This window comes from Atractosteus spatula, chromosome 2, assembly GCF_055471065.1.
Source record: "Atractosteus spatula isolate fAtrSpa1 chromosome 2, fAtrSpa1.hap1, whole genome shotgun sequence".
Taxonomy (NCBI): Eukaryota; Metazoa; Chordata; class Actinopteri; order Semionotiformes; family Lepisosteidae; genus Atractosteus; species Atractosteus spatula.
The window spans coordinates 51,781,878-51,796,590 of record NC_142707.1 but is presented as its reverse complement, the minus strand read 5'-3'; the positions used below and the strand labels follow the sequence as shown (position 1 = coordinate 51,796,590).

General features: G+C 47.4%; 1 protein-coding gene across 2 annotated transcripts in view; it reads left to right on the top strand.

The window, feature by feature from the left end:
- Positions 1 to 14,713, top strand: part of daam2 (dishevelled associated activator of morphogenesis 2) — a 121,613-nt gene that overhangs the window by 39,959 nt on the left and 66,941 nt on the right. For both annotated transcript variants that reach the window (XM_088907593.1, XM_088907584.1), the window contains exon 2: positions 4,793 to 4,995. In XM_088907593.1, coding sequence (XP_088763719.1) covers positions 4,828 to 4,995 — 168 coding nt within the window. In that variant the 5' untranslated portion in view covers positions 4,793 to 4,827. The remainder of the gene's footprint in view (positions 1 to 4,792; positions 4,996 to 14,713) is intronic.

Below are 14,713 nucleotides of genomic sequence, written 5' to 3'. Positions count from 1 at the left end.
GATAGGCTAACATCGCACAGCTTCTGGATTGGACTCAGAGGTATTACATGAGTACTGATCTCTGATTAATCCCTCCCCAGGGGATGTGTTGATTTTAATGTGGTGGGGATTATATTGGTTAATTGATCATTTTAAGGGGGGGCAGTGATGACCCAGTCACTTTGGAAGCTGTCCCTAAAAACCAGGCTACACAGAACACTGGGGCTCGCCTCTGGCAGCCTCCTCAGCAGACTGCCTCTCATTGATCTCCCTAAATTCTCCCTAGGTAATCTCCTGGATAACCTCTGGTAGGTCTAGCTATGAGAAGCCATGCACAATTGGACAATGGGAATTTTGATTGTGAGTGACCAGAGGAGGCTGCTGTTTGCTGTAAGTCTGGACAGCTCCCCGATGCTACAGCGCACAGGGAGAAAGAAGTGATTTCAGGGAGAGAGAAAGAGCTATGACTTGCCTCCTTCCTCTGTAGAGGGCAGGGTTATTCTGTGGTTCATCCACAACTTGCGTAAAGCTACTCAAGGGCAACATACAGCAGGCATTCTGCACTTGCTATACCAGCAGCCCTACCTGGGCTGAAATTGTTGAAGCAGAATGGTGAAATTCCGTGACTCATGAGATCTTTGTCTGCTGGAGAGAATACAGAATTTAGTAGTTGCTTGGAATTATAGCAATTACAGTAGCATATAATGGCCCTAGTGAAGCCAATTGAAATAATGTCCATCAGCATTTGAAGGTCATGGCATGATCTCTGTTGTCATCTGTGCTTCAGGGATTTGCCATGTGTTGGCATGAACATGATGTGTGATCCTAATGGGATCCTGTATACAGAGTGTCGTACCAAAAACTTTACTGATTGCCTGATTTTGTTCAAAGATGAAACTTCTAATTAAGACAGGAAGGGCAATCAGTGCTTCTCCCATGCACAGTATCCTGTGTGGGCCTCTCGTTGTGATGTCAAGGCCCTGTCTCTTGGCACAGTCCTGGGCAGCTCGGCTCTGGCCTCACACAGGCCCGGAGTTGCTGTTATACTGAGGAGTGTGCTGTCTTGTTTGGGATTGCTGCTGAAAGCCACTGCTGCACTCCAGAACCCTCCAGGCTGGGGCTGATCTGCACAGAAAAAGAATATTACCAACGCTGCACGATAAAGCAGGCAACTTCGAAGATCACCAGAGCAGCTCTCCAGTTCCAGTCCCTTGTGATTACCGTCTGTGGATCTCTGCCTCATCAAAGCTACATTTCAAGAGTGTTTAAAACACTGCTATTTATCATAATGCTAGAACAGAAAAGGTTTTGAACAGCCAATTCTGAATGAGCATTGAGCATTCATTTTCTGACCAATTCCCTCAAATACTGAGTTTAAGAAGGTGAGAACAACAGAAAGTATAAGGGCTTCGATGGGCTGAATGGCCTTCTCTCCTTGATACCCTGTCTTGTCTTCTTAACTCCCGGCTCTTCAAGTGCTGATTTTTTAAGATACTGTGATAGCTTGAAGGCACACGAGGTCCTCCAGAACCAGGGCCTGGACACCTGGCTGATTGCTGTAGAAAGCAAGTTGAGGTCCCAAAGTTGTCTACCTTCCAGCGGTCGTGTCTACCCACCTGCCCTTACAGCCCTGCTGTTCCTCTGACTGTGCTCCACGGGGAGGGTGGCACAGATGCGTACCCTCTCCTGCGCCCGGCTCTCGGCCCGCTGCAACCCAGAAAAACAAACATGGCTGAGCTCTCCGTCTCTGCGTCGGGGCAGAGGGCGGCCACAGAAGTGACCATGCAGAGCCTTAAACCCTTTCTGGGGCTGAGAGGAGAGGGGGAGGGAAGGTGGAGAAACACATCCTTTGGTACCCGTCTCTGTCAGCACTGTCGCATGTGCCACTTCACCCTGGCCAAGACATGCAGAAGATGTCCTCTGCCATTGCCCTGGCAACACCGGACAGAGTCCATTGTCTTGTGGGAGTGCCCTCAGAGTCAAAGGACCCTGCGGGCTCATGCTCCACCTTGACTCGCCCCGAATTCTCCGAGTCCCCCACACAGGAGCATTTGCAGATTTGCAAAATCTTTTAAAAAAAAACAGAGTGTTCACAAACACGGCATATGTGACACGTGACCCGACACACTGAGAGGGAAGCGAGGTTGTTGCAAGTTTTGTTTTGCTTTTCAAGGGGCTGTGGGATCTTTAAACATGGACTGAAGCACTCTGCAGCAGCGATGTCGTCCCAGGAGGGCCTGAGGGGAGCTGTCTGAGCCTGGAACAGCTTCTCTTTGTCAGCAGTGCTGTTTGCTCCTGGTGGCTCTGTCAGTTCCTCTGTTTCTGGGCACCCCTGCCACTCTGCGCTCCCCCTTGTGCCATTGTTGAGCCGATACGGGCAGAGTTGACGGGAGGGCATAATGCCTAGGCATGCCAGCCAGTGCCAGGACTCATGCTGGCATGAGACGTTTTTAAGCATTTAAAGGCTTTTGTTTCAAATCAGTAAGAGTTATTCATTTTCTTCCTTTACTTGAGTTGAAAAAAACAGATTTTATAGTGCAGGTGCGTTAATGTAAGTCAATAAAGCTTATTCTGCCTTCATTCGCTGTCATAAAATTACGTTGGGATTTCAGAAAAATGAATGGCAAGTATACATAAGAATCTGGCTTCATCACTCTGTTCTCCTCCCCACTAATATCTGGTGTGTGGTGAGTGTACTGGTGCACTATGACTGCCGTCGCATCATCCAGGTGGGGCTGCACACTGGTAGTGGTGGAGGGGAGTCCCCATTACCTGTAAAGCGCTTTGAGTGGAGTGTCCAGAAAAGTGCTATATAAGTGTAAGCAATTATTATTATAAGAATGGTACCAGGAGAGAGGACTCTAACTCATTTGCTCACTAGAAGCTGATTGACCTGAAGATCAGATCAGCCAGCTGTTTTCTGAAAGAATCCAGGATATCCACCCATTCATTTTCTAACCGCCTTATCCAATACAGGGTCTCGGGGGAGCTGGAGTCTATCCCAGCAAGCAAAGGGTGCAAGGCAGGATACACCCTGGATGGGACACCAGTCCATCTCAGGGCACACAGAGACACAAACACACACACTCACACCAGGGCCAGTTTTCCCAGAAGTCAGTTAACCTCTCAGCATGTCTTTTCGTCTGTGAGAGGAAGCCAGAGAACCCAGAGAAAACGCTGTGAACTGGAACATACAAACTCCATGCAGATACAGTAGCACCGCAGTTTTGGAATGGAACCCGGGGCCCCAGGGTTGTGAGTCAATGCTAACAACTGCACCCACCTTGCCACCTCAAAAGCCAGGATATCAGCTCCAAACACATGGTTAGGTAGCTTGTTCCAGATGCCCACAACCCTTTGTGTAAAGAAGTGCCTCCTATTATCCTTTCTCTATGAACTTTCACATAGCGTCTGCTGTGTCCTGTGGTTCATGTTTCACTGTTGTTTCTGAAGAAGTCTGTTGACTTGCATGTGCAGTATCAGGGCCTTCGAGGAGTTGTAGTACTTAAACATGTACACATTCTTTTTGTTGAGTTGTCATATTGAGTTACTGTGACCTTTAACGGGATTAACGATCCCATAGCCCTGTTTATACCGAAAGAGTAGGGGACATTGTGTCTGGGTAAATTCCACACTGGGCTTGCACTGGCTTCCCTAAATGACATCTTTAACTCATCTGGTCAAACAATTTTGTGACTTCTACTCTTGATCTGCTGTACAGAATGGTCACTGTGTGTCACTCATGTGGGGTTGCTGGTGCAGAATGAGTGCAGTGTATCGCCCAGGTGGAGATCCTGGTGCTGAATGAGTGCAGTGTATCGCCCAGGTGGGGATCCTGGTGCAGAATGAGTGCAGTGTATCGCCCAGGTGGAGATCCTGGTGCTGAATGAGTGCAGTGTATCGCCCAGGTGGGGATCCTGGTGCAGAATGAGTGCAGTGTATCGCCCAGGTGGGGATCCTGGTGCAGAATGAGTGCAGTGTATCGCCCAGGTGGAGATCCTGGTGCAGAATGAGTGCAGTGTATCGCCCAGGTGGGGATCCTGGTGCAGAATGAGTGCAGTGTATCGCCCAGGTGGAGATCCTGGTGCAGAATGAGTGCAGTGTATCGCCCAGGTGGGGATCCTGGTGCAGAATGAGTGCAGTGTATCGCCCAGGTGGAGATCCTGGTGCAGAATGAGTGCAGTGTATCACCCAGGTGGAGATCCTGGTGCAGAATGAGTGCAGTGTATCGCCCAGGTGGAGATCTTGGTGCAGAATGAGTGCAGTGTATCGCACAGGTGGAGATCCTGGTGCAGAATGAGTGCAGTGTATCGCCCAGGTGGGGATCCTGGTGCAGAATGAGTGCAGTGTATCGCCCAGGTGGAGATCTTGGTGCAGAATGAGTGCAGTGTATCGCACAGGTGGAGATCCTGGTGCAGAATGAGTGCAGTGTATCGCCCAGGTGGGGCTGCTGGTGCAGAATGAGTGCAGTGTATCGCCCAGGTGGGGATCCTGGTGCAGAATGAGTGCTGTATGTCACCCAGCTGGGGTTGCACTTCAGTGATGGGTGAAACGGGTACCCTCCTGGATGTGAAGTGCTGTGAGATCATGCAGGGTGAAAAGTACTCTAGGAATGCAAGCAATTCTATCCTTGTTCAATTACTAATTCTACCCAGACTCAGGAGTGACAAGTTCTGTACAGAGCTAAATCCATTTAAATCTGCAATGTAACACCCCCTGTCATGTGATCATGTGAGGGCTGCTGCATACTGTAGCTATCGTGTTGATTGATTGATTGATAAATTGATTAATTGGTTGATGGCTTCTCTTGCAGATCATGCCCCCTAGATAGCAGGCCTGGCAGAGAGGATGCCCCCCCGGAAGCGGACGCGCCCCGTTCTGGGGCTCCTGTGCTGTTTCGGCAGCAGCGAGCCCCCAGAGATCAACCTGAAGGACAACGTGCCCCTGCAGCTCCTGGAGTTCACCGTCCCCATGCCCCCTGCCGACGAGCTGCACGCCCGCTTCTCAGAGCTGGTGGTGAGTCGCCCGCCCCGGAGGCACAGGGAGACGGCACCTGCCATGTTCTTTAAGCCAGATATTGAGAAAGACGGTTTTGTTTTTCATTTATTTGCAGAGTTTATTTGCCGAGAGTTTTTTTCCCATCACGAACCCCAAATACGAAACAGCCGAATGGTTTTGACTGCAGTGGGAGCTAGTCAGGTGCTTCAGGGAGAGCTCTGTCTCTGTCTCCTCGGTTGCAGAAGCAATTGCAACACCACTGCTGCAGCATGAAGTTATTCCAGTTATTACATCATTTGGACCTCTGTCAGCAACAGGGCTTTCCTGTACATGTTGTAGCATTTTTTCAATACAGTCAATACAGTTAATACAGGCATTTTGTACTTTGCTTGCTCAAAGGGACACCATGCTGGTCGGGAAGGCATCTGGAGCTCTTCCTGTGCCTGTGCATGTGCAGGGGGTCGAGGGACAGCAGATTAGTCAGGGATAGATGAGACAAGAGAATTCGAAACAGCACGAGCTGGAAGAAAAGGCTCATTAATTTCAGTGGTCCTTGAGCAGAGCGTACAGTAGATCAGTGTTTTGCGTCGGCGGTTGTCTTTCTTCCTTCACCTTTTGCCCTGGGCTGTAGGCAGCAGTGTGAAGCAGGGGTTAGGATTCCCGACCTGAGAGGTCAGCAGTTCAGATCCCAGCCGAGACGCTGATGTTGCGTCCTTGGGTAAGGTATTTCGCTCACGTTGCTCCAGCAAATGCCTCCCTGTATAAATGGGTCTCCAGGTCATCGTAAACGAGATTTTTTTTTCCAGTTGACTTACCTGGTAAAATCAAGGAATAACAACGAGCCATGGTCATCAAACGTACAAGGGTAGCAGTAGTCTCTCATTCCTTCCCGTTGCTCGATTGCTTCGTGTTATCACTGGTGACTTTTTGCTGTGTCAAATTAAAAAGCTGCTGATTAGAACCTTCCAGAATACGACATGGTTATGAAAAAAATCAATTTTCAGTATACTGGATTGACTGATTGGTTTACAGAGCCAGGATGCTGTAATTCAGAACTGATTATAGAATAAAGTGCTCTGCCCAAGACTGCCTTGAGCCGAATAAAGGAAACGTTAATAATAATGTACCAAAACTAGAACCTTGCTTTGCCCTCTTAGCCCTAGAGAACCTTTGCTCTAGAACCATGCTTCACACATCTGGCCCCGAAGAGAGCTGCTCTTCTAGAGTTTTTAGTCAGATGTTGCAGTAAAGCTGTTGAACCTGACTAAAAACATCACTGATGTCTTCAGGAGTAGATTGGTTTATGAATTAATTTCTAATCCATACCATAGACTGGGCCCTCAGACTACACCTGTCTGTTTTGAACTGAGATCAGTCAGTACTTGCACAATTCGCACTTCCCAGAATCACCTTGGATACAAGGACTGCCTTTTCTGGACGACAGCTTCACTTCCTGTGCTTGCCGATGCCACCAGGAGTCGAACGAGCTCAGGCTGGTCTGGGCCAGTCTGTTGTTCTAACCTGTCGCAGTGTTCTGCGGCTTCTCCATGCCTCCCAGTGTGGAACTTACAGGATCTCTCCTCACAACTAGAATCCCTGACCTGGAATCTGCCATTGTTACGCTTAAGACAGCTTTCTTTTCCCATTCCCCGAACAACTACTTAATCAGTCCATGTTTCTGGCACCTCATCTTGCAGATGTTAACCCCTGTATGGGTCAGCTACTTGGTTTGTAAAGTAACATGATGTTGATTAAGGGGGACTGGATAAAGGAGCAGGGAGAGATGTGTCTGGCGGAAGACCGGAATTTTTCCTTTAGATAATAGAAAGCAGAAGATTGTCATCCCAATCTGCTTGTGCTTCTTTAGCCTGTGCCCAGATGTGAATGGAGCAGCGTGGGTCTTGCATGAAGCTGTTGGATCTAATCCCTGTTTGGAAAGAAGGGTTCTGTTGTTGACATGAATGGAGGCCAACCTGGCTGTTCTGTAGAACTGCCTGTGCTGTCCAGGGCTTCTTGGGGATACAAAAGTTTGCTAGGATTGACCTCCCCAGAACACTGGCTCATTAGTCTATTCCTAATCTTCCCAGAAGAGACAAGCCACTGCCTACACCTGTCTGTTTTTAAACAGAACCACACAGAGGCCACGTGATACACCTCGGGGCACAAGAGCTGGCTCGGTTGTGTTCTCTCCTTTTCTTTTGAAGGACGCAACATTTCCCTGGACAATTTTAGTCTCTCCCCCTGTGGAGATGCAGTGCAGATGTGAGTAATGGCAAAAAATCAAAGGCAGATTAGTGTCCTGTCTTCCTCACCCAACCAAATCCTCCTTTCCCCTTTTAAACACAAATGGGTGGGTGCTGTCAGAGGCTGCCCAGGAAAGTGACATGCTCAATTCCACTGGGTCTTCTGACCTTGTCCTCGCAAACAAGTTTCAAATCGTTCCCCTTTCCCTAGTCTAGGAGCAGTGATGTACTGTACATGAGAGGCTTATTACAAAACACAGTCGTGTATCGTGTTTTGCAGCTCCAAGCCAATAGACGCTCTCTCCCTGATAGCTCTGGCACTCAGATGTCCTTAGACACTCAGTATAGTGCCCTCTACATGTCCTTAGAAGTCCCACTGGTCCTTCGTAGGAAAAAGACATGAGCCAGTGCTGTAACATGAGTTGTAACTTTTCACATCAGCTCAAGATGGTTATGGCAGATCTCCACCAGCTGCGCTTTTGACTTGTTTCTTCACACACACCTGACGCCTGTGTTCCGCTGCGGTTGTGCGCCCACTGTATTCAGTGCTACAATCTGCACCGGCAGCGTGTGCAGCGCAGCAGCAGGGCAGTAAAGCAGGAGGCTCCACATCCTGTTCCTCAGGTCTGTTTTTCTGTATATTACATGGAGCATAAAAATACCATTATTAAACTATGTAATACAGAGTCAGTGTTTATTTTCCTTTATCCCACCCCAATAAGGTGTCCCAGAGGCCCTCTTGCCTCCTGGACATTATGGGATGCTTGCAGGGATGCAGTCATTGTGTTTGACCGATTGGTGAGGTCAGGGGCCAGGAGACACAAGAGGTGTCAGATTATGTCCCTGATCCTGCTTGCTTGCAGTGAAATGTTTATTCCAAAGATGGACAACATGAAACATGCTGTTGAGGTGGAGAAGAAGATAGAGCTCTAGTGCTCCCCTCAGTCCTTCATACAGCAACACCACAAAAAAGATCTGGTCTGAATGACTTTCTTCTGTCACCGGTGCATGGCGAAAATAAAGTATGGCTAGGTAGCTAGGACAGTAATAGAATTAAAAAAAGATTTGTAATTACATCCATTACAGCTATAGTCTGTGTACAGTAAATGAATGGCGCCTGACTACACAGTGCTGTCAGCGTCCATGTTCTAGCATTGACACTAAAGAACAAAATGGCGAAGAGGCTGAGGATCTCCTGTTGTCAAGCAGCAGGGCAGTGGAACAGGTTGCACTTCAGAGACACAATCAGTGTGGATCACCAGCTGCATAAAAAACTCTACACAAGCAGAACACACTCGTGTCTGAAGGCCAGTAGGTTTGGGTTTCAGCACAGTGCTCATTAGTCACATCTTCCAAAGCAGCACTTTAGCACAGAGTACTCTTAAAACTGACAGGACAGGAGGCACATGTTTAGAGTGTGGAACACGCTACCTAGCCATGTTTTTGAAGCCTTTACCTGATACGCTGTCTTCTTTCATGAACCAACTGGATGAGATCCTCGGATCATTTTGCTCCTAACTACCCCATGGGCTAGATGAGACAGATGGTCACCTCTCATCTGTCACCTTTTTCATGCCCTCATGTTCTTTTACGCCTCAGCTCATACCAGCCACTTTTGTACTGCCGAAGGAGAATGCAGACATGCTTTCTGACAGGAGAGTTACAGTCGACAGCTGGAGCAGTGCCTGTCTCTTTTACATCACTGCAGGCATGCCGGATGCGAAGAGATGTCTAGCTGAATAATCCCATCCCCGCCCCTGGCGGGTCCCAGCTAGCTGTGCTGGTGTGAGGAAGGTAGCTCTCCCTGCCCCTGCTGGGATTCTTGGATTCTGGGATTCTCTACACTGTCTAGATTTCAGAGGGGTGTGGTGTCACTTCGCTTACTCAGAGCTCAGAGCCTGTTACACTTGGCATCTTAGGAAATCCAAGTCACAGTGAGCTAGCACAATGATCCAGACCCCAGACATGCCACATATAGGCTTAACCAACTGACCCACATTGTATTGAGTTGCATTTGTCACACTGCACAGCCGACCTTCCACTTATTGTAAGAGCACAGACAGTCCAGACAAGATGGCAACTTTGTCTGGACCATGTTTCCCAGAAACCTCTGGGGGAATAAGCTGCTGCTGTCCGTCACCTGACCAGTTGATGGAAGACAATTGGTCCGGCAACAATGACAAAAGCTGGAAGTGGGAGCTTTCTGTATCAGGCAAATGGAAGATGTCTGCTGTCTATAGGACAGGAGGCAGCACCTCTGTATGCCCAGAGCTGGCACTAGGGAAAGCAGGATAAAAAAGAGCTTTCATGAAGATGGAGTCAGCTGTACAGAACTGTAGGAGCTGCTTCTCAGCCATTACACTACACTGAGAAAGTCAAGCATCAATTAAAAGAAAACTGTTTTTTTTTTATTTGAAGGACCGAGCTTATTTGGGGGTGTTTTAATGGAAACAGATTACTCAAAAAGTAAAATGAAGTGAAACATGCCACACATATGGGAATACTTAGCAGGATCACGGCAGCCACATGGTTGAGACAACAAAACGGCTTGGAGTTTATTTATGGTAAATATCTCAGCTCAACTGGAGTTTGACAAATATATCAAGGCAAGCAGCCCACTTGAAAACACTGGCTCTGTCAGTCCCCAGCTTGTTAAGGCAGGAGAGGGATTGTCTTTTTCAAATTTCAACTTCCTCATGCATAATTTATAGGCACTTTGAGGGTTGCTCCGCTGCAGTGCAGAAAAATCAGATCAAAGCCACCCCTTGCCTGCGCTGCCTACTGCACAGTTTCCACATCAATGACAGAGCCGGAGACCCTTTCCAGAAGTACTGTATGAGTGACATTTCGGGGACATTGCTACAAGCGTCAACCGATGTTGTGGGAGCGAACCACCCTGGGACCCTCCGTGAAGAGATCCCTGGGACAGAGAGCAGGATACCCAGATGGTCTCCTCATGTCCACCGTTCCAATATTCTTACACAGGCTTTGTGTTCATGTTCATGGTCAGTGACTCACATGTTTTCCAAAGAGTCACTAAAAACTAAAGATACTACCCAGAGAAAACACAAAAGGCGATATCTTTAAACTAATCAAAACTATCTTTTAAATAATCAAAGCAGAGAAGTGGAGTCATATATTCATTTCTATCAGAATATTAAGTATTCTTAACATGGAAGAAATCAACTTATAATGACTTGGTTAGGGAAATCTACAGTAGATGGAAATCTTCGATGAAAATATAGACAATATGTTGTCTTTTGGACAACCTATGATGTTACAAAATGTTATTGTGATTTTCTCAACACAGTTATTGCTTTTTAGTGTACATTAGAGCAGGCTTTTCTACTATTACTGAAAAATTAAAACCCTGCACTGTGTGTAAAGTTATTAAGTCTATGATCTCCATTTTTCATTAGGCACATTTTTGCAGAAAAGTGCTGGTCAATAAGGGAATGCGGACCTGTTCCTATGCCTGCTGCCGACTGTGATTATATAGTGTGATCAAGACAGAAACCAGATAAGTTAAAAGATAAAGAAGCATTCATAGCAGAAGCAGTTACATCACTGTATGACTGTGCAAGGAGATGCAAACTGCCCTGTGTAATGTGATGCAGTTTTTTAAAAAGGATCGGCTGTTAATCGCTCTCTGCTTCTCATTCTTCTAATTTCTTATTCATGGAAATTGAAGCGGATTTACTGTACTGCACACAAAGTGTGTGCACATTTTGGGAGACCATTGTGGCGAAGCAGAATATTTCGCGTTAAGATTCCAAGTCAAAGGGGTTGCCTGAGGACATCAGAGTGACACTGAGACATTGTTGCAATATGGGCTTTTAGGGAAAAAGATATATTGGAAATCTCTGTAATGTACCCTGCACATGTGGTCGCCATGTGTCTGCAATGCTCAGTAACCCAGTCCCGTGCCAAGCCTGGACTGGCACGGCTGTCGTAAACCAAGACCGGGGTTAGGGAAATGAAGGGTGAGGAGAGGGGAGAGTTTCCAAAACATAAAAGCAAGTCTTAAATACAACACTGCTCAGAAAGGGGCCAGCCCTGGCAACGTTTTAACTTCTCTGCTGCACGTTTGCCATGGTGAATTTGCATGCCATTTTCACAGATGATTCCATGACCCTAGTATTGCTTGTATTGTACCATGTTTTTGTGTACCAGTTTCAAATAGTTGGTGCCATGCTTTACTGCACTATCTATGCTTTACCATACTCTTACTGCGGTTTCACTGTACTTTACTATACTTTTCAGTGCGACACACTTCGCCATTGACTTCCAAATAACTGGCGTATTTGCCCCAGTCACAGCTCTCTGCCTTTCTGAATGTAAGACGGGTTCAAGCCAGAGGAGGCCTTTCAATCTGAAGCTTGTTTGCTTGTTAAATGTGTTATGGCCTGGTGTGGCATATGTGTTGGCATTGCATCGCTTGGTCTCTCGCAGCTTGGAACACCGTGGCTTAGTATGGCCTGGTATTGTTTGGCGTAGTTTTGTCTGCCACAGGTTGGCATGGCATGGATTGGAATGAGCAGCATGGCATGATGTGGCACATGTAGGCATCAAATCGCGTGGTTAGGCTTGGTGTGGTATGGCTTTTATATGGCATTCAGTGCCGACAGGGGTGGTTGTGGGAAAATTACACCTGTGGTACATATTTCACAGAAGAAAACACACAATCTGCTTGGTTTCATCCTGTTGAGACTCCGTTGGATCTAAATGGTGATTGTGGTGTGCATTGGTAATGACTGTTCAACTTTCCTGGAGGAAGTGTTTACGGCCTCTGAGATCTGCTGACCAGTCCAACAAGGCCTGTGAAATGGCACTATCTCATCCAGCTGTTTCTGTCAGCTTTAACAATGTGGCTAGGTGACTTGTTCCACACTTCCACAACCATTTGTGTAAGGAAATACCTCTTGCTCTTGGTTTTAAATGCTCTTCCACTTAGTTTCCCCTTGAACACTTCTGCATTTGTTTCACTTTGCTAGTACTCCCATGGACAGTGTTTAAGAGAGGCCTTCCAATCATTGATCCCTGTTTTTGTTGAAACTTGACTTTTCTCTGTGTCTGATGCAGGCTGTTAGTTACCAATTGCTTTTTTGGGGGTCTAGTTTCCTTTCTGCCCTTCAACTTTAAACCAGGCTTGCTGCCTTACTTTAACCTAGTGGGTATAAGAAGAGATGGGCTGATTGGTTTCCTCTTACCTGTAATATTTCTGGTGTTTTAAAAGGGAATAGTACCTGATTTACCCCTCTGTGTGGCTGGATGATGCAGTTCAACTGGTCCTCTGTAGAAGCACCGAAGACCAGGACAGGCGTGGTCTTAATGTACAAGTTCCGCCCAGTGCAGGCCTCCCCTCCCTCACACTGGCCCTTCCGGAGAGAGGAGCTGCCTGCTCCTCTCCTGCCTGGCTCTGGTCCCCGGGCCGGCCTGTGGGCCCCCGAGGACCGGCTGAGCTCTCTCTGGCCTGTCGCCGAGGCTGCAGGGGATGTGTTTTTCCCTCCCCAGCACCTGAGAGCGAGGAAGTCAGTTCAGCTGAATCCTGGCCTGTCCCAAGCCAAGATCAGCAAAGCGCCGTAACGAGCAATAGACCTGACGACATCCTGACACGTCGTTAGGGAAGTGCTGATTTAGCACGAGGAGAGATCTCTGACCTTTTGATTTGTGTCCCCGCTCAAATCCTTCCCTGGGCAATGACTATGGAAACAATCTGAACTAGGCGGTCTGGCCCAGGTGTGAATGTTTCTTTAAACAAGAGGCAGAAGCAGCTTGCTTCCTGCAGAGGCTTGAGAAAGATTGATATCCACAGGCAGTCAGATTGCTGTTTGACTATAATTCAGTGAGGAATTGGTTTGTTTTTTGGTTCTTAATGCTGCAAAAGGAGAGAGGACAAACGGTTAGAAACACAGCAAGTCCTACATACACTCATGTTTCATGGAAAGTAATTGCAGTTCCACGCAGGGCTCCTGAATCTTGAATTCAGTCTCTTACCAGTTTAAAGTTGCAGCTCTACCGAGCCCTTTCAAGTCCGATTCTATTGTTGTGGTGAGATGCCGCACAATGTGAAAGGATTCTTTTCTGCTTGCTCCCTGGTGAGACACGCAGCTGTCTGGTCTGGTCACTAATGGCCGCTACTGCTTCCTCCAGGTCCCCGGGGGCTTCATATGACTTCCTGCCATTGCTTCGAGTGTTGCTGTGTCCTTTCCTGTCCCTCCCAGAAAGGACAAGGCCGGAAGGGCTTGAGAGCAATCGCCTTCCTGTCCTCCAGTGCTCTGTCGACGGGGCACACACGTCCACTTTCTCACGCACAGCAGTCCTGAACAACAACTAGAGGTGCTTCGGGATGCAAACAACTTCTCCCCGCTGTGAAACTGGCAAAAATGTGGTTACTTGCAGTAGGCACACCCAGCTGCGTGTCCTTCGCTGATGTCTCTCCCCCTTTCCCGTCTCTCTCCTTCCTTCAGCTTTATCCTCCTGCTGTCGCTGTTCCTTCTCTGCCCCGGCCGCACTGTACTGCAGAGTGTGGCATCTCCCATTCCTGTCTCCTTCTCTGCTCCTTCATTCAGAAGAACCTGGAGACATTACAAGTGCAAGGAGGCCATTTGGACTGTCTTTCCCATTTGGTAGTTAGTAGTTAATTGATCCAAGGATCTTACCCATCCAGTTTTTGAAAGAAGCCAGTGTTTTAGCTTCAACAAGTTGGCTGGGTAGCTTCCCATCAAGCTATGTGTAGAGAAGTGCCTCCTGTCCTGATTGGAGGATCTTCTAGCTGTTTCTAGTGAAAAGCCAGCATCGGCTTCCTCAGCATGGCTGAGTCTCGGTGCTGTTTTGCCTGAGCTTGTAGAAGTCAACTCTTGTAGGAGAAGCCTTTCTCCTCTTTTTTGCTATTTCCATTTTTAGATTACTTCATTTTCTGTCTCCTGTCTTCATTTTTAGCTCTCTGCCTCCCCCCTGCCTTCTGTCAGTGCTCTGGGCTTCTTCCACTGTGGTCTGCCTTACACAGACATGTTTTTCTGTGATGTGCTTTCTGTGGAAGCAGCCTCTTCTGTGCCTCTCCCTCTCCCTTTCCCTTGTAGTACTTGTTACACACCACTCCGCTAGATGAGCTTAGCTAGAAGAGGATGCTCATGGAAGAGATTTGGAATTAACATCATCTAGACATCTATTGAAGCAATTAAAAAGTTTTGTAAATATATACAGTAGAAGTGCAGAATTCAAATCAAGGGATGTTACACTGGAATCAGTCCACAGAAAAGCAACTAGATACTGTACATTCTGATTCTTAAGGGATTGTCCTATCCTGACAGACTGAAGGAACTGAACCTGTTTTGTCTTGAAGAAAGAAGATTATGAGACTTGTCACCAGTATTCAAAAGCCTTAGGGGAATTTAGATAGTTAACCAAACAGACTTTCCAAACAGGACACCAGTAGACACTTTGCAGAAGTGCATTTAGAATTGAGTACAGGGGACAGTTCTTTACACAAA